The sequence below is a fragment of the Dasypus novemcinctus genome, chromosome X, assembly GCF_030445035.2.
Source record: "Dasypus novemcinctus isolate mDasNov1 chromosome X, mDasNov1.1.hap2, whole genome shotgun sequence".
Taxonomy (NCBI): Eukaryota; Metazoa; Chordata; class Mammalia; order Cingulata; family Dasypodidae; genus Dasypus; species Dasypus novemcinctus.
The window spans coordinates 86,941,635-86,961,746 of NC_080704.1; the positions used below are offsets into that span (position 1 = coordinate 86,941,635).

A 20,112-nucleotide genomic window follows, 5' to 3' on the forward strand; every position below is an offset into this window, starting at 1 on the left:
CTGCTCTCTGTGTCCATTCGCTGTGTGTTCTTCTGTGACCGCTTCTATCCTTAGCAGCAACACCAGGAATCTGTTTCTTTTTGTTGCGTCATCTTGTTGTGTCAGCTCTCCGAGTGTGCAGCGCCATTTTTGGGCAGGCTGCACATTCTTTCACACTGAGCGGCTCTCCTTACGGGGCGCACTCCTTGCGCGTGGGGCTCCCCTATGCGGAGGACACCCCTGTGTGGCACGGCACTCCTAGCTCACATCAGCACTGCGCATGGGCCAGCTCCACACGGGTCAAGGAGGCCTGGGGTTTGAACCGCAGACCTCCCATGTGGTAGGCGGACACCCTACCCATTGGGCCAAGTCCGCTTCCCTATGTGGATGTTTTAATTAACTTGACTGTAAAAGTGTGGAAATGGATAAATTTGATAGTAACACATTAGAGTTAATAGCAGCTGGTTTATATATGGGATTGTGGCTGAACAGGGTAGCCTAGGGATGCAAATGCCAATTGAAAGAAAGTTAGAGAATAATCTAGGGACTGAATAAAATAGTGAATCCAGAGGTGGTAAGAATTGTGGTTAATAGTACAAATACAAGAAGGTTCTATGAACTAGAACAAATGTAAATCACTATTGCAAGGTGGTAAGAATGTGGAGAAGCATAGGAAAAGTACAAATAATGTAACCTATGGACTAAAGTTAACAGCAATACTGTAATAATCCTTCATCAATGCAAAAGATGTACTGTGTCAATAATAGGGGGTTATGGAAAAAACATACTAAATATACACTATGGACCACAGTTAGTGGTAATAGTCTGATGATTTCATCTCATTAATCTGTAATAAATGTTCTACAACAATGTAGTGTGTTGGTGGAGGGATGTTATATGGGAATTTCACACATGTTCCTGTTTGTTGTGTAAATTCACAACCTAATAAAAATGTATTTTAAAAAAATATATATATACACACACACAATATAGCCACACATAAATTACTTCTTTGACTGTCCCCAGATAAAATGAAACAAAGACCCTAGACAAGTAGTCAATTTGTCTTTTAAAAATGCCCAACTTCCTGTATGCTTTTGGCTAACAACATGTAGCCTCCTACTCTGCCCCTGCGCTTCCCAACCTTTTTCACATTATAGCATATATGGAAAGCAATAACACTTATATAGCACAATAGGAAAAAATGGAAAAAGGCTTCTCATTTATTAGGTGAATGAGCTGCCTCAAACTTCACCTGAAGTTCTAAAGACTGAAGGAATCAACACCTCATCATACTTTTATGTAACTTACTCATAGCACAGGCCATGGCATACTGGTTGGTCTACTCTATCTCTCACCAGAAACAAATTACAAGAAAAAAATTCAACAACAATATTTTAAGAAAATCATTCACAGGACTATGTAAACTTCAAGTTATTTCTAATTAGGAGATGAAACTTCACATCTATAAGGAATTATAAGTAGAAAAGGCAGACTGAGAAACACAGGAGATAATAGGAGATAATAGGAACATTTCATTACCTTAAATTAAACTTGAATCATTCATTTAGTATTCTCATTAAAATATTCTTTAAATCTAATTACAAGATGAACACTGACAGTGGACTGCCTTTATGGGGTATCAGGAGGGAAGAATAAGGAGAGAAATTTTGTAGTTTCATTTTCACTTTTCTTTGTGGGTTTTTTGGTGGCTTTTTAAAAAATACATTTTTTATTTTTAACAGATATTTAGATTACATAGATGTTACATAAAAAATATAGGGGATTCTCATTTGCCCTACTCCCCACACCACCCACATTTACCCACATTAACAACATCCTTCATTTCTTAAGAGAATAAACCAGGTCCATGGTTATACTGCCATCTGTCTATTCCATTGGGGTAGTAAAGAGAGAAATGGTTGTCATGGAATCACCAAAATAGTGCAGCTGGAGGCCTGAGACAGCTACAATTGTTTGAAGAAAGGATCATTCACCTGGCTGGCCCCTCACATTTCTCTTCTCTTCCTAGGGGAAGGTTAACTGCTTTGTTCCAACATACCCAAATACCAAATATTTGAAACCATTACACTGTTCAATTTTTTCTTGGAACCAATTCTACAAACACTAGTATCCCATAAGACATCTTTATTTCGAAGCATTCAGATATTTGGTCCTGGTTTTGAGCTCCTAGACACCCAGTCAGGCTGCACAAGGAGCATATGGAGACTCAACATTAATCCTTCAAACGTACATATTGGGAAAGACAATTTAAGCTTTGGGAAGTTGAATCTAAGACTTTCATTATATGTGCACTCATGCATAAGAATAATAAAGCAAAAAAGGCTGACACAACCTATCTGATACAGGGGAAAACCTAAAATTGACAAGCCTTATAGATTATCAAGACTACAAAGTAAAAACACTGAACTATTAGTATTAGTTATACCATATAAATTTAACTACACTCACACTCGAATTATATGATCTGCTTCCAGTTATTCCTATGTAGGTAGTGAAAATACCATGGTGGCTTTGAGATTAGACAGATTTATATCTGATTTCCAGTTCTACCATTCAGTATCTATGTGAACTTGGGCTTCAGTTCCCACATTTATAAAACGAAACATATCAAAAACATTGTAAGGCTGCTTCAATAATTAAGTTAGCTAGCACACGGAATGAAAAAATACACATACAAATAAATGTTAGTGTTTTTTTTGTTTTTTTGTTTCCTCCTAAATGCCAGAGAAAACACAATGGCTTGCCTATAATTAAATACTCATCAGACATTTGTTGTAATTACGTGTTTTCCTTAAACTCTTAACAATTAAGGAAAGCATTCCTTTAAGCCAACTACTGAGAATAATAAATGACTGATAAAAGTACTAATGACTTGACTTTTCTAAATCAATGTTCCAATAAAAAGGCAAAATTCATGAGACTCACTTTCTTCCAGCTTTAAAGAAACTGAGGGGTTGTTTCCTGTTTCATCCACGTTTCCTTCACCACCTCCTCGAGATCTTGAATTCCAGACTTTAATCACTTCAACGTCATTGTCACTGCCACTGCCACTTGAGCTACTATCTTTTTTCCCCTTTTTTCCTTTTGTTTTCTTCTTTCTAAAAAAAGAACAAATTCAAGCTGTTAGGAAAGCACAATAAAGATACAACAGTCAATTATCAGAGCACAATCAGCACATAAGTATTTTATTTTTTGTCTTTATTTTTTAAATGTTACATTAAAAAAATATGAGGTCCCCATATACCCCCCACCTCCCTCACCCCACTCCTCCCATAACAACAACCTCCTCCATCATCATGGGACATTCCACATAAGCATTAAAGATGTTAACACAGGCGACAAAAAATATTCAATTTGGGAGCAGATATGGCTCAAGTAGCTGAGTACCTACTTCCCACATGGGAGGTCCTGGATTCAGTCTCCGGGACCTCCTAAAAAAAAAAATCAAGCAAGCAAGCAAATGAGAAAACCAACTCAGGGGATCTAATGTTGCTTAGTGATTGAATGCCAGCTGCCACATACAAGGTCCCGGTGTCATTTCCCAGCCCCAGTACCATATTAAAAAAAAAAAAATTAGTAGTCAACTTACTTTGTATAATCATCAGAGCTTAAACTCATGGAGGTTTCATCAGAATCTGAAGCTATGAATTCGTCCATACTGTCTTCATCAAAATATCCCTAGAAAAAAAAAAGATTGTTTCAGGTTTAATAGTTTACTTCAACTTATATTGGAAATTATAATGAAGTCTGTTAATTCCATTAAAAAATTAGTTAATTGTTATAAGGAGTGACTAAGAAGCTATCAGAGATTGGAGGAGACAAAGGAAACATGACATAAATGTTACTAAATGAACTGTGAGATCCTGGATTGGATCATGAAACAGAAAAAGGATATTAGTAGAAAAATTAGTGGAATACAAATAAAGTCTGTTGGTTGGTTAATAGTACTGTACTAACTTCTTAGTTTTGATAATTGTACTATGGTTATACAAGTTGCTGGGCGAAAGATATATGGGAACTCTTTCAACTACGAATCTAAAATATTTCAAACAAAAAGTTAAAAACCAATAGGCTCAATAAACCATTAATATTTAGCACTCCTTTCATAATCACAATGCAGACATAGAAATTAACTGGAAATAGAGAGAATTACTGTACTACAAATCAATACAAAATTGAATGGTTCTTTCTCCTAAGCTTATTATACTTCCAACAGGTAAGTTTTAATCAATTTTAGGTTACCTGATTTACCTTATTTTCCTTGCTAATGTAGTCCAGCTGTAAACACCAAGGATGAGTCCATATTCTACTTAACATCTGGAAATCTTGGAAAAGTTTTGCACCTGCCTTTCCTCTTCCACCTTCACTGCTATTACCTACACCTGATTTTTAAAAAAAGAAAGAAAAGAAAAAGTTAAAGACAAGACATGAGAATGCTCAGCTTCAACCAAGTATTTCTAGATTAGGGTCTTAAACTATGTCTAAATTTCTAGATTAGGGACCCCTTTGGCATTCTGGAAAAGCTTATAGACCCTCTTTTTGGAATAATGTTTTTAAATACATAAACAAAATAATTAGGTTATAAAAGAAATTTGTTACATTGAAATTTTTATTAAAATATTAAAGAAACAAATTCGTGATATAGTAACATATGTGCTTCTTTATTAATGCTTCAAATAACAAAATATAGTGGGTCTAATAATTATCTGTAATTATGAAGTACTACACATCAATGATTTTGAGATATTAGTAACAATAGTAATATTTTAAAATATTTTATTTGTATAGTCACAGGTATCACTGATACCAGTATCCATAATTGAAAAATACTGCTACATTTTAAAGAGGTCAGCAAAAAGAGATGTAAGATTTTCTTCTCCAGGTTCATATACCCCCATAAATTCTATCCATGGACCCAGATCACAAACTCCTATTTTAGATAATGGACAGTTCTTCATGAACCCTCTCCAACTATTCTTACATATACATATACAAAAAAAACTAAAATTATGTTTTTAATGTTAAAAATGTAAATATTAGCTTTCTTCTGCCTATAATTTTGATATCAAATTATGACAATTAAATTTTCCTAGGAAAAAAACTTTATGAAAATGTGACAATTAAATGAATAAACATTTCATTAATATGAACACTTAACAAAAATATTGAGAAAGGAAGGTAAAAAATAACAAAGCCAAATAAAAGAAACAAGCATTTCAACAGTAATACTTTTCAATTCAGTTCTATTTTTATAAAAGATATAAAAAATCAACAAGAATTAGCAAGTCTTGTGTCCACGAATGACAACAGAAAATTTAGTAATGCAATGACACACTAAAAAAATTACATAAAAATCTGATGCTGATTGTTTTGCCTGCTAGAGGTGTGTCTATTGTGTAAATCAGAAATCAGTGCTGTGAAAATTAGTTATGTAATTTCTTGGCATGTTCATAGCATTCTCTTAAAGGTTTCTCAATTTTGTTGGTGTTTCTAAAGAAACAACTTTTGGATTTGTTGGTTTCTATTATTCTCTTTATTTCTGCTCTAGCCTTTATTATTTCCTTCCTTCTGCTTCCTCTGGATTTATCCTGCTTTTTTAGTTTTGTAAGGTGGAAACTTAGGTCACTGATTTGAGATTTCTTCTTTTTTTTAATACAGGCATTTAAACAGCTATAAATTTCTAAGTATTACTTTAGCTGTATCCGCATTTTGGTATACTGCTTTTGATTACATTCATCTCTAAGTATTTTCTAATTTTCCTTGTGATTTCTCCATTAACAAATTGGCTATTTTGTGAATTTCCAAAATTTTAAGTTATTAGTTTCCAATTTCATTCTGATGTGGTTAGAGGACATTTTGTATGATTTTCTCCTTCTAAATGTATTGAGGCTTGTTTTGCAGTCTAAGCTATGGCCTATCTTGGAGGATGTTTCATGTGTACTTAGGAAATGCATATTCTACTATTATTGAATATTCTATAGATGTCTGTTAGGTCCAGTTGGTTTATAGTGTTTTCAAGTCTTCTATTTCTATTTTTCTGTTAATATTCTGCCTAGGATCTATCCATTTTGATTATAGTTAGTTCGCATGAAAAAAAAAAACAAGAGGGAGGGAGAAAGGGGAAAGAATTTAGATTTAGGTCAGGGATTTGTTTTTTACACAATAGTTTTTAAAAGCAATATTTATTTTTCTCTCATCATATTGGGTCACTGTAGAAAACAAAACTATATAAAGAAAATATTCTGTGGCATTAAATTCCTGATGACATTTTTATGCATTTTGATACAGGTAGTTTTTATTACACAGAATCAGGGTACTATTTTATAACATTATTTTTAATACTTCAAATTTATAAATTCCTAAATATTAACACGATATTCTGCATATGATGATAATGCATTTTACCACTTGACATTGTGTATCATGTTGACATACTATAATATTAACCCTCCCCTAATGTTGAAAACACAGGTTAATTTCGATTTTTGTTTTTGGAATACAAATTATGCCACAATGGAAAATGCTTAATATTAAGTAGGAAAACGGCACAATATAATACCAGTGATTAAAAAAATATATATATATAAACATGAACACACACACTCATGCCAAGAAAAACCGGAAAACAACACATAAAAATATTAAATATTTAGTAGTGCTAATCTGGTTTATGAGATTTTAGTAGTTTTTCTTGTGTTTTTCAGTATTTCATATATATTCCACAATGAACACATACTACTTCTGTAATCAGGAAAAAAAGCTTTTTTCTTTTAAAATTGAGCTTAACATCCTTTAATATAAACCTGTGCACACATTTCTGAACATTTCCTTAGGATAAAATCTTACAGTGAAATTACTTCTAATATATCTTTCTGAATTACTTTCCAATTTATAATACCCATTTCTTTACACCATTAATAGTTGGTATTATTTTATTTCATTTGTCAATTTAGTAGTATCCTGAGTTTAATGGATATTCTGGTGTGCATGTGCATTTGAAAACCACTATTTTTACAACTTTTCCTCAGCTTGAACCATATTATTCCAATAGTTGTAATTTTTTAAAAACAAAATTTAACATAAAACATTAACTTTCAGAATACAAAAGTTACATGTTCCCTGTATTTTCCAATTTTTACAGAAAAATATAACAGTAAAAAACAAGAAAATTACGAATATTTCCAGCTCAGAGAGAACACAACCATAGCTAAAATTTCAGTCTCATTTCCACATGTTCTACATACCTATTTAACACTTACTTATCTCTTAGGTTTCAGCTTCAATGTTATTAATATAGCAAAGAAAAAAAATTTAGAGCAATGGTTCTCAAGATGAGATGCATCAAAATCATAAGGTTCACCTGAATCTCAGTTGAGTGGCAGGAAACACCTACTCTCCAGTTCATCGGATTCACCCAGGACAACAAACAAAAGGATGATGATGACCAATGCCCATCCCCAAAACCAGAGTATCTACAACTGCAAGACAGTTCCATCCATCCACCCATGGGAAAAAAGCCTCATCTCAATTGGAAGCAGAGTGGGCATCACCATCCCAAAATCCTCAAGATTGAGGAATAAACAAACATAAGGGGGGAATGCAACTATGGATTAAAGTAAATGCATTATTATTCTATTAATAGAAGAACTTGTAACACTGATACAGAGTGGTCACAAGGGGACAGAGGGGGAAGAATAGGTATAACATGTGTTTAGGGGACAATGAAATTGTTCAGCATGACACTGCAATGATGGATACAGGCCATTATACATTTTGTCTAAACCTATAAAATGGCATGATGCAAAATGTAAACCATAAAGTAAACTATAGACCATGGTTGGTAGTAATGCTTCAATATGTGTTCATCAATTAGATCAAATATACCACATTAATGAAAGATGTTGTTAATGGGGAAATGTGTGGGAGGGGAAGAGGTTGGGTATGTGGAAATCCCTTCTATTTTTGATGTTACATTTATATAACCTAAAGCTTCTTTAATTAAAAAAAAAATACACACAAAAACACACACACAGTGCAGTACCTCAGTACTCAGTACTCGTCATTAATTGGTTCTGGAGGCATGAAAAGTAACAAAAACAATGAGCACCAAACAAATTTTTCCCATAAGAAATAATTAGTTTAATGCATTGCCAAACCAAAGACAATGCACATTTTTAAGGCAATATGTAAAAAGATAGGATTGTATATTACTTTACATCAGAAATAAACCTAAAAATTAATAAATACTTAGATTAAATAAAATAAAAACTACACTTCATTTGTACTGAGAAAAGTCCATGGCCTAATGGGATAGTGGGAGGAGAGTGGTGAGCAGGACAAGTTACAAGGAGTGTTGCTTGGAAGGAAAGTCCCTTTCCATAGAACATTGGGCACTTGCACTTCAGGTACTCTTTCTTTTTTCTGTCTTTTTTCAACTCGCGCTACAGGCTCTGACACTCTGTCACCTTCACTAAAACTTATCCATTGCGGAATGATTCTGTCTTCTTTTCAGAATTCCTCGAAAGTGTGAAATTTGGTAATTCAATAAAGTCACATTTCTGCTTGTCAGAGTTTTCTCCAGATGGTACTTCTCCACAAAATTTTGAACTTCTGCCCATTTTGCATATATTTCTTTTATCAAGGAACTGGGGACATCCTCCTTTATCTCCTCCTTACCTGAAGAAATCTATTTAGCCACCTCTTGTTGCTGCTTGTTCTGCAGTTCCTGTAGCATCTCAGTGCTAAGCTCCTCACGATGTTCCTCCACTAACTCTTCAACATCAGCAGCATCAACCTACAGACCCATGGATTGGCCCAAAGATACAATATCCTGCACAACTATACCCTCTGTACCTGCAGGCTTGGGGTCAGTCTCAAACCCTGCGAAGTCTGAGTCACAAGCTCTGGCCACAAATTCTGACCTGGTAATGTCTTCTCTTTTGTGATGTAGGTTCTACTCAGTATTTTCTTGTAAAAAAACCTCCAGTCAAATCACAGTTAAAAACTCTGGGGGAAATAAAATCCTCAGCCTCTACATAGTCTTGAAATTCACTGACAAATTCATCAGCAGCATTTTTATTAGCACTCGCTGGCTTACCATGTCTCATGACACTATGGATGTAGGTCCTTTTAAAATTATCAAACCACCGTGGCTGGCCTTAAAAACTTCAACACTCTCATCACTCGGTTCTGGTTGGTATTTCAAAATAATGGCATGCATGTAACACTTTTGCTTTTTCACATATTATGGACTTTTTGGTTACACTGTCCATGGAACTGGGGTGAGGGTCAGGGGAAAGAGCAGATGAACTCCAGGGATTTGTGGATATGTGGTTGAAACTACAATGTTGGGAATGTTCTTTCAGCAAATACAGCAGGAGAGGGTTACTGGTTTAGTGTTGGAGGTGAGGGGCATTGCAGGAAAGAGCGCACCTGGGGCAGGCTTCCGGAGAGTATAGGAGTGTTCATATTGTCATAGTGCATTGTATCATCAGTAGGTGGAGACCCACACAATGAACAGGAAGGTGTTGGACTCCCATCCTGGGGAGTCATGCTATGTTCTCAAACAGAGGGGCAGGAGTCTTCTGAGAGCAGAGGCAGGCAGTGCCTAATATGGGAGGACAGGTCAGTATGTCAAGCCCTCAATGTTATTGTAAGGAACTATGAATCTTGTTCTACATGATCTTGCAATGACGGATACACAGCACATTAAATTTCGTCAAAATTAATAAAAGTATATGGTCCAAAATGTAAACCATAATTTAAATCATTGGTCATGGTTAGTAGCAATGCTTTAATATTTGTACATCAATTTTAAGAAACGTACCATCCACATATAAAATGTTATTAACAGGGGAAAGGGGGAGGATATTAGGTATACAGGAATATCCGATATTCAGTACATGATATTTATATAACCTGTTTGACCTAAAGTAAGGGGGAAATGGAAAGGAGAAATGAGTTTATATGGCTACGAGTTTCTAAAAAAGAGTCTGGAGGCTGGCAGAAGGATTGCCCTCATGCACAACTGAGCAGAGTCAGAGAGACAGATAAAGCAGATGCAACCCCCAGATATTGATTCCTTTGAGGGCTAAAGAGACCCATGGGAGTTATGGTCATGGCCGATGGGGTTAACTACCAGGTCAGATGGCCCCTCTTTGGAAATGGTGTTTATGTGTGATGAATCTGGACTCAGATGGGATCTTCCTTCATAAGACTTTCACGCTAATGTGCTGGAGGTGCAGTTAATGTTGGGGTTTAAGATATATTTAGGGGATTTGAATCTCTGGACTGACAATGTGATAGCCAGGTCCTGAGCCTCAACAGACTCCAGCACCTACAATCTGATTTATTGGACTTACCACACTCAGCTAAGATGGAGCTGAAGAAGGACAACCACCACACCATGGAGCCTAGAGTGATTACAACTGAAAGTGGGAGGATTGCACCCAGCATCCATGTGGAATCTGAGCCTCCTCTTGACATAGAGGTGCAATGGACACAACCAATCCAATGTCCACATAGAAGAGGTGGCATTGGATTGGGAAAAGTGGACATGGTGGCTGATGGGTATGGGGAAAGGCAGGAAGAGATGAGAGGTGGAGGCGTCTTTGGGACATGGAGCTGCCCTGGATGGTGCTTCAGAGGCAATCACCAGACATTGTAAATCCTCACAGGGCCCACTGGATGGAATGGAGGAGAGTATGGGCCATGATGTGGACCATTGACTATGAGGTGCAGAGGTGCCCAAAGATGTACTTACCAAATCCAATGGATGTGTCATGATGATGGGAATGAGTGTTGCTGGTGGGGGGGGAGAGGGGGGGTGGGGGGGGTGGGGTTGAATGGGACCTCACATATATATTTTTAATGTAATATTATTACAAAGTCAATAAAAAAAAAAAAAGATTCTTGGTTCACTTGGTTCTGGTTTCTTTTTCAAAAGATCAGTATGCAACACTTCCACTTTTTCATATAACATGGCTTCTAATACACTGTCATCTGCTAACTACTTTTCATTTACCCAAATTAATAACAGCTTTTCAACTTCCTCAAGTGTTTGGGAACACTGCTTTGTTATTGCTTTAACTCCTTTCTCAACATCAGCCTCTTTTGCTGAAGGCAGCAGAGGCATACATGTTGCTATAAACTTCTGATACCTGGCAGTAAAAGGCAGACAGTAGGATTACAAAGAAAAAGAGGGAACTAAGGAAAACTTTACGTTTTGTTTGAAAATCATGAAAAGCCAATCTCTTATTACTTTCATTCTGTAAATACTGAATATATTATACATCATCACTACTAAAATAAACTGTTACTAGTATTAAAAGCAAAAATTTAATGGACCTTCTTAAAAACAAAACAGAGCCTAAAAACAATCAAATATAGAAAAAGAATTTTTGGAATATGTAAAAGATAAAAGACCAAACATTTCATATGCCAGTGAAATAAGTGGGTGACAAATTTAGGTAGAATATTGTAATGGCTTAGAGTGAGAGTTAAGCACAGTGACTTTTCATATAATCTATTTGGCTTTCTATGAAATTTTTCGAAAGGGGCTTCTACTTTAACGAAAATAAATGTTGCATTCATTAACAGGAGGAAACCTGAAATTGGAAGACTCATGCTAGCATGATTCAGAATTTAGAGGTTTGGGCCATTAGTGTTTTCAGATACTTCATTCCTGTCAATGAAAGTCACAAAGAATGAAGAACCCTAAATTCAGAAATACTGCATATTGGAAGCAGACTTGGCCCAGTGGTTAGGGCATCCATCTACCACGAGAGGTCCGTGGTTCAAACCCCGGGCCTTCTTGACCCGTGCGGAGCTGGCCCATGTGCAGTGCTGATGCGCACAAGGAGTGCCGGGCCAAGCAGGGGTGTCCCCCATGTAGGGGAGCCCCACGCACAAGGAATATGCCCCGTAAGGAGAGCTGCCCAGCGTGAAAGAAAGTGCAGCCTGCCCAGGAATGGCGCCACACACACAGAGAGTTGACGCAGCAGATGCAACAAAAAAAAAACCCACAGATTCCCATGCCGCTGACAACAACAGAAGCGGACAAAAACAAGAACACACAGCAAATGGACACAGAGAACAGACAACTGTGGGGGGAGGGGGAGAAGGGGAGAGAAATAAATAAAAAATAAACCTTTAAAAAAAAGAAATATTGCATATCCTCTGAAGTACATTTTTTTTTACCAAGTATTCAAAGAAGATTTAATATCAGTCTTATTCAAACTGTTCCAAAAACTGAACAGGAAAAACACTACCAAGCTCATTCTTTGAAGCCAATATCACCCTAATACCAAAGCTGGATAAAAATATGATAAAAAAAGAAAATTACAGATCCATTTCTGTAATGAATATGAATGTAAAAATCCTCAACAAAATACATTAATCAAATTTAAGAACACATTAAAAGAATTATTTATCATGATCAAGGAGGTTTTATCCCAGGCATGCAAGGGTGGTTCAAAGCAAGAAAATCAATCAGTGTAATACCACATTAATAAATCAAAGAAGAAAAACCATATGATCATCTCAATGAATGCAGAAAATGCATTTGCCAATATCCAGCATCCTTTCTTGATAGAAATACTCCAAAAGACAGGAATTGAAGGAAAGTTTCTAAATATGATAAAAGGCATCTATGGAAAAGCCCACAGCTAACAATGAACTCAATGGTGAAAGACAGAAAGCTTTCCCATTGAGATCAGGAACAAGACAACAAGTATGCCCACCGTCACCACTGTTGTTCAATCTATAACAGGACTATTAGAGCTAATAAATGAGTTCAGCAGAATTCCAGCATATAAGCTTAATATGAAAAAATAAGTAGTGTTTCCATACACTAGTAATGTACAATCTGAGGGGGAAGTCAGGGAAAAAATTTCATTTATAATAGCGACAAAAAGAACCAAATATTTAAGGATAACCTTAACCTAGGACTTTGTGACAGTTTGAGATTATTTTATGAATCGCAAAAAGAGAAAGTTTATGGTTAACTATTCCTCGGGGTATGATAACCTTTGATTATATTGAATTCAATTGAAGTGTACTTGATTAGTTTACCTGTAAAGACTGCATTGAGTGCTTTCTTTGGTTTGATCTGACCTGTCAAAAGGGTCTGATTCAGGTGGAGTCCCCACTCCCTTGGTGGGTCTGATATAAACACTCACTCACTCACTCAAGAAGACACACGGGAAGAGTGGGAACAATGCCAATTTTAATCCTGGGGTCCAGGGGAGAGAAAATCCGTTTGCAAGATAATTTGCAGCTGACGTTGGAAAGAGAAGATACTGAAGACCCAGAAAGAAACAAGTTCTATGCCAGGAGAGATAGTAAACCCTGAGAAACAAGTCCAATGCCAGTCTGCAGCTAAGAGAAAGGAAACCCAGAGGGGAAGGCTGAACCCTCCTAGAGATCAGGGACATCTTGCTTCAACATGGCAACTGACTTTAGTGAAAAAGCCACCTTGAGTTAGACTCTTTAGGGCCTTGTAATTGTAAGCTTTTATCAGAAATAAATACTAATACAGACATAAAGCACAAGTATTCAGAAAACTATAGTGCATTCTTAAAAGAAATCAAAGGTGACCTAAATAAATGGAAGCACATTCCATATTCAGGAATTGAAAGACTAAATATTATTAAGATGTCAATTCTACCCAAATTGGTATACAGATTCAATAGAATCCCTATAAAAATTCCAACAAGAATGAAAAACAATATTACCAAAATTTTTTGAAGGGTAAGGGGCCCGAATATTTTGACCGGAAGAGCCAGAAACATCTTAAAAAGGAAGAAAGAAGTTGGAGACTCTCACATCAGGACTTTAAATCACACTACCTAATTACAGTGGTAAAAACAGAATGGTAATGGCATAAAGATACACCAATGGAATTGAACTAAGAGTTCAGAAATTGACCCTCACAACTATAGTCAAGTGATTTTTGACAACCCTGTCGAGCCCACCCATATAGCCAAAAAAATCTATTCAATAAATGGGAGCTGAGAGAACTGGATATCCATAGCCAAAAGAAAGAAAGAGGACCCCTATCTCACACTTCATAAAAAAATTAACTCAAATGGATCAAAAACCTAACTACAAAATTTACCATAAAGCTCCTAGAAAAAATAAAAAAAAACAATTTCAAGACTCAGTGGTAGGAGGTGGATTTTTAAACCTTACACTGAAAGAATGAGTTGTGAAAAAGTAATAACAATAGGCAAGAGAGAGAAACTGGTTATCAAAGTAAACTCATCAACATATCAGATGCCTAGACATTAGCAAAAAATTATATGCCATAATAGGAAACAGGAAGAGATGGCTCAGCCAAAGGAATAAAAAATATCCTGAAGAGATTCAGGATTTAAGACAATTAATCAATGATAATCATACAACTCTCCTAAATCACTTCAAATAATTTAAAAGAAATATGACCAAAGAAATAAAGAATATGAAGAAGACAATGGGTAAGCATAAAGAACAATTTGAAAGTCTATGAAGAAAAAAACAGACCTTATATGAACAAAAGTCACAATGGATGAGATTATGGGATTGTGGCTGAAAACAGTAGTCTGGGGAAGTAAATGTCAATAGAAAGAAAGCTAAAAAACAATCTAGGGACTGAACAACACAGTGAACCCAGAGGTGCATGAGGATAGTGGTTAAGGGTAAAAATGCAAGAGAGCCCTTCTGTGAGCTAGAGCAGATGTACATCACTATTGCAGGGTGATGGGAATATGGAGAAGCTTAGGAAAACTACAATTTTTGTGAGCTATAGACTATAGTTAATATTCTTGCATCAATGCCAAAGCTGTACTGTGTTGATAATGGAGGTGTATGGAAAAAGTGTGCCAAATGTATGCTATGGACCCTGGTTAGTGATAATGTCTAATGATATTATCTCATAATCCGTAACAAATGTTCCACCATGGTGTGGTAATGTATGGGCAATCTACACATCTATATGATTGTTTTGCAAGTTCACAACATCTGTAACAAAAATATATTTTTAAAAAATAGCGGGGGTTGGCAGAAAAATATATCAAATGTAAGATAAGGACTATAGTTGGTAGTAATATTTTGAAGATGCTCTTAGTTTGTAACAAATATTTCACAACAATGCAAAGTGTTGGTGGAAGGGTGATGTATGACACCCCTGTGTGATGTTATGTATGTCTACTTTATAAGCTCATAATCTTTACTATATACTTATTGTTTATGCATGTTTATGTATGAATGATATACTGCAATTTAAAAAAAGTAAAAAAAAATATATTAGAGGCACCTAAGAGCAAAGTTGAATTGCTCGAAGACAAAATTAGTGATTTCAAAGACAGAACATCTGAACTGGAAAAGGCAGGAGAATAGAGAGAGTAGATAATGGAAAAAAAGGATCAGGGTCTCAGAGAATTGAATGACAACATGAAACACAAAAACATACTCATTATTGGTGTCCCAGAAAGAGAACAAAATGGAAAAGGGGCAGAAAGAAATTTGAGCAAATAATTACTGAAAACTTCCCTACACTTACGAAAGACATAAACATCAATATCTAAGAAGGAAAATGCACCCCAAAGAGAATAAATCAGAACAGACCTACCCCAAGACATGTACTATTCAGAATGACAGCTATCAGATAAAAAGATTTTGAAAGCAGGAATAGAAAAGCAATGCATCACATACAAGGGAAACTTGATAAGATTAAGTGCTAACCTCTCATCAGAAACCATGGACAAGAGAGGTAAGTGGTATGATGTATTTAAGGTATTGAAAAAGAAAAACTGCCAGTCAGGAATTCTGAATCCAGCAAAGCTGTCCTTTAAAAATGAAGGGAGTTCAAAATCTTCACAGATGACAAAACTGATAGAATATGGTACAGAAAGACCAGAATTACACAAGATACTAAAGGGAGTGCTGCAGCCTTAAAGGAAAAAACAAGGACAAGAGACTTAGAGGAGACTGGAGAATTTTAAAAAGGTTAAAAAAGATAGACTATAGCACAATTCGACAACATAAAGCCAAGGTCAAACTGGAATGAAGTAAGCAATGCTGTTACAGTTATAACATTGAATGCCAATGTCCCCAATCAAAAGGAAGAGACTGATAGAATGGATAAAAATATATGAGCCATCCATCCGTATGTTGTCTACAAGAGACTCCTAAGATAAAAGAATAAAGCCAAGTTAAAAGTGAAAGGTTGGGAAAAGATATTCCACACAAATAGTAACGAAGAAAGAACAGAGTTGCGATACTCGTATCAGAAAAAATAGATTTTAATGCAAATTGTTATGAAGGATGAAGATCATTATATATTAATAAAAAGGGCAATTCAACAAGGAGAAATAACTATTCTAAATATTTAGGCATCTAACCTGAATGCCCCAAGATACATGAGGCACAAATTGGCAAAGCTGAAGGGAGAAAGAGATGTCTTTACAATAATAGTGGAGATGTTAATATACCACTATCAGTATTGGACAGAAAATCTAGGCAGAGGCTACAAAAAGAAACAGAGAGCTTGAATAATATGATAAATGATATAGACCTAACACATCTATAGAACACTGTAACCCAAAACAAAAGGATATACATTATTCTCAAGTGCTCATAATCCTCCAAGATAGACCATATGCTGGCTCACAAGACAAGTTTCAATAAATTTTAAAAGACTAAAATTACACAAAACAATTTCTCTAAACATAACAGAATGAAGCTGGAAGTGAATAATGGAAAGAAAATGGGAAAATTCATAAACATATGGAGATTAAACAACATAGTCTTAATCTCTGAGTTGAAGAGGAAATTGCGAGCGAAGTCAGAAAATATCTTGAGACGACTGAAAATGAGAACACAACATATCAAAACCTATGGGAAACCTCAAAGACAGTGCAAATTGTATAGCCCTCAATACTTACATTAAAAAAGAAGAAAGAACTAAAATTGATGATCTAAGAGCTAACCTGGAAGAAACAGAAAAAGATGAGCAAACTAATCCGAAACCAAGCTGAAGGAAAGAAATACTAAAGATCAGAGCAAAAATAAATGAAATCGAGAACAAAAAAACACAATAGAATCAATAAAACAAAAAGTTGGTTCTTTGAGAAGATGAACAAAGTCAACAAACCCTTAGATAGACTGACAAAGAAAAAAAGAAGACACAAATCAGAAATGACAAGGGGGATATTACCACTGACTCTGTAGAAATAAGAGAGAGCATAAGAGGACACTACGAACAACTGTATACCAAAAACCTAGAAAATGTAGAGATGGACAAATTCTTAGAAATCCGTGAACTACCTACTCTGGCTTTGGAAGAAAGAGAAGACCTCAACAAACCAATCACAAGTGAAGAGATTGACACAGTCATCAAAAACCTCCCAAAGAAATGGGCAAGATGGCGTCTGAGTGAGTGCACCTCACAGTTTCTCCTGCAAAGAGGCGGCCGAGTGGGGTTGGAGTCTTGCCAGACCAGGCTGTTATGGGAGCTTGCAAGGCAGGAGGTGTGTGGACATCAATTTGGAGAGACAGTGACAGAGGTAGTTCTTGCTAAAGGTAGAATTGTGGGTTACAAGTACAGAGGTCTGAGGCTGTGGGGAGGCAGGACCCCTTCCCCCTAGGGTTGGGTGCCGCGGTGTTCGCTGAGAACTGTTGGTTGTGCAGTGACATTCCTGGGCCTCGTGATCCCCAGGTGCATGGTCCCAAGATCCGGGTCCCTACAGCCCCCGTAGCCCGCATTCCAAAGACAAACATACCCTGAGTCTGCAGTGTTTCAAACTTCCCTTTCCCGAGTCCAACGCTCCCAGAGGTCTGGGATTGCCCAATGCCTCTGGTTTTAGACTGACTGCGTGAGTGGGAGGGATTCAGTGGGGGATGCACCAGGGGGGCCGGGCAAGTGCAACTTGAATTTTCTGGTCCCACCCACACTTATTTCATTTTTTTAATTTTTGTTTTTGCTTTTGTTTTTATTTTTATTTTTAATTTTTATTTTAATTTTTATTTTTATTTTATTTTGCGCTTGGAGGAACATACCAGCTGGCTTGGGGATAGCCTGGGAAGAGAAGAGGGGCAAATGTGCTGAGAAAGCCCAATATGCCTAAATACCCTGATAGAGGAAACTTGGTCTGGGAAAAGGAGTCGTCAGAAAATCAACTAACCCTCTCGTAGCAAACCTAAAGGAGAGGGACTGAAGGAGGTGCTTTCCAAGCTTCCAATAGCATACTTGGGGTCTCTGGTGAGGTGTGGGTACTCTCTCTCTGGAAATCAAAAGTCATTGTTTTCTCTGCAGAGCTGGTTCAACAAGGACCCACTTGACTCTCCTACAAGACCTCTCAGGCAGCTTTCCTGCTACTGTGGGAGAGACAGAAGTGAGGAAGGGAGAAAGGGGGAATGTCAGATACATAAGTGTTTTATTTAACTTCAAAGAGGATTCCTTGCTTGAAACTTTGTCTGGTATTTTGTTGGTTTGCCTTCTTGTTTTTCCTACCTCTTTATCCCCCCAAGGCCCTTTTTTCTTTGTTTCGTCTTTTTTTCTCTTTTTCTTCTTCTTTCTTGCTTCCACCCTCCCTTTTGTCCCTTTTTTCTTTCTTTCTTTCTCTTCATTTTTATTCTTTTTCACTTAGGTGCTGCAGGGAGCACTTCACATTCGCTGTATTTCCTCATCCTCCATTTACTCTTTTCTGTGTGTATTAATTTTGGTCACCAACACTATGCCCTTACCTCTACATATTTCTATCCTCCATCATTTATTGTTTCCTTAACATTACACCTCTCTTTGTTTGCCCCCTCCCATTTTTATAATGTTTTATTTCTAATACCTTTGTTCTGTTTTCTGTCTTATATTAACTCTTTATATTATTGTATTTTATTTTCTCTTTCCCTCTCTCCTGAACACACTGGCATTTTAATTCACACTATATTCCTCCCCATATTCAGTTTACTGTTTCATTATACATACTCTACTTTTCTTACTGTTATAACTCTACATACCTTACATGACTCTAATATCCATTCTCCTAGATCTCACGTGGTAACTCTGTTAACATTTACTATCAATACTAATATTATACTTTTTCTTTTCTTACTCCTTTTGCTTTCTCTGGCCCTAATAACTTCCTTCAAGTGAACTTAGCCAAAAACAAGGAAACAGAAGAAGAACAAAGTGACAAAGACTTAACACACATGCAAAAATAACAACTAATTAAACCCCAAACTAGGCAAAGAAGCTAAGCAACTGATTAAACCATCAAGATAAAATGATGACCAGAATGCAACAAAAAACTACAAACCAAACCAATAATCAGGAAAACAGGCACCAATCCAATGAACAAACTAAAAACCAGGAAGAGGAGAACATTGAACAAGTTAATAAAGCTCTCAAACATATATTAGGGAACAATTTGATGAAGTGAAGGAAGAGATTAAGAATATGAAGAAAACACTTGGGAGAGAATACAGAAGAAATTGTAATCATACAGAAAAAGATAACGGATATGATGATGATGAACAGCACAATTCAAGAAATCAAAAATATACTCTCAGCAAATAACAGCACACTCGAAGAGGCAGAGGAAAGAATTAGTGATGTGGAAGACAGTACATCTGAAATCAAACATAGTATAACTGAGCGATAAAAAGATAGAAAAAATCCAGCAGTGACTTCAGAAGGAGAAGAGAAGGGAAAGGGGACAAAAGGGGTGTTGGAGGAAATAATGGCAGAAAACTTCCCAAACTTACTGAGGGAAATGGATGCATATGGCCAGGAAACATATCGCACCCCCAAAGAGCATAAATCCCAACAGGCCTACCCCAAGATATATACTTGTCAAATTATGCAATGATCAAGAGAAAGAGAAAATACTAAAAGCAGCAAGAGAAAAGAGAACCATCTAATACAAAGGAGGCTTCATAAGATTAAATGCTGATTTCTCACCTGAAACCACACAGGCAAGAAGGCAGTGGTATGATATAGTCAAGGTACTATAAGAAAAAAATTTCCAACCAAGAATACTGTATCCAGCAAAGCTAGCAATCAAAAATGATGAAGAGTTCAAAATATTCACAGATAAACTGAAACTAAGAGACTATGCCAACAAGAATCCTGCC

General features: G+C 36.2%; 1 protein-coding gene across 8 annotated transcripts in view; it reads right to left on the reverse strand.

Moving 5' to 3' along the window:
• Positions 1-20,112, reverse strand: part of ATRX (ATRX chromatin remodeler) — a 362,990-nt gene that overhangs the window by 124,595 nt on the left and 218,283 nt on the right. For all 8 annotated transcript variants that reach the window (XM_058292114.2, XM_058292110.2, XM_058292112.2 and 5 more), the window contains 3 exons: positions 4,255-4,385; positions 3,593-3,681; positions 2,929-3,101 (listed from right to left, as the gene is read on the reverse strand). In XM_058292114.2, the coding sequence (XP_058148097.1) occupies positions 2,929-3,101; positions 3,593-3,681; positions 4,255-4,385 (393 nt within the window). The remainder of the gene's footprint in view (positions 1-2,928; positions 3,102-3,592; positions 3,682-4,254; positions 4,386-20,112) is intronic.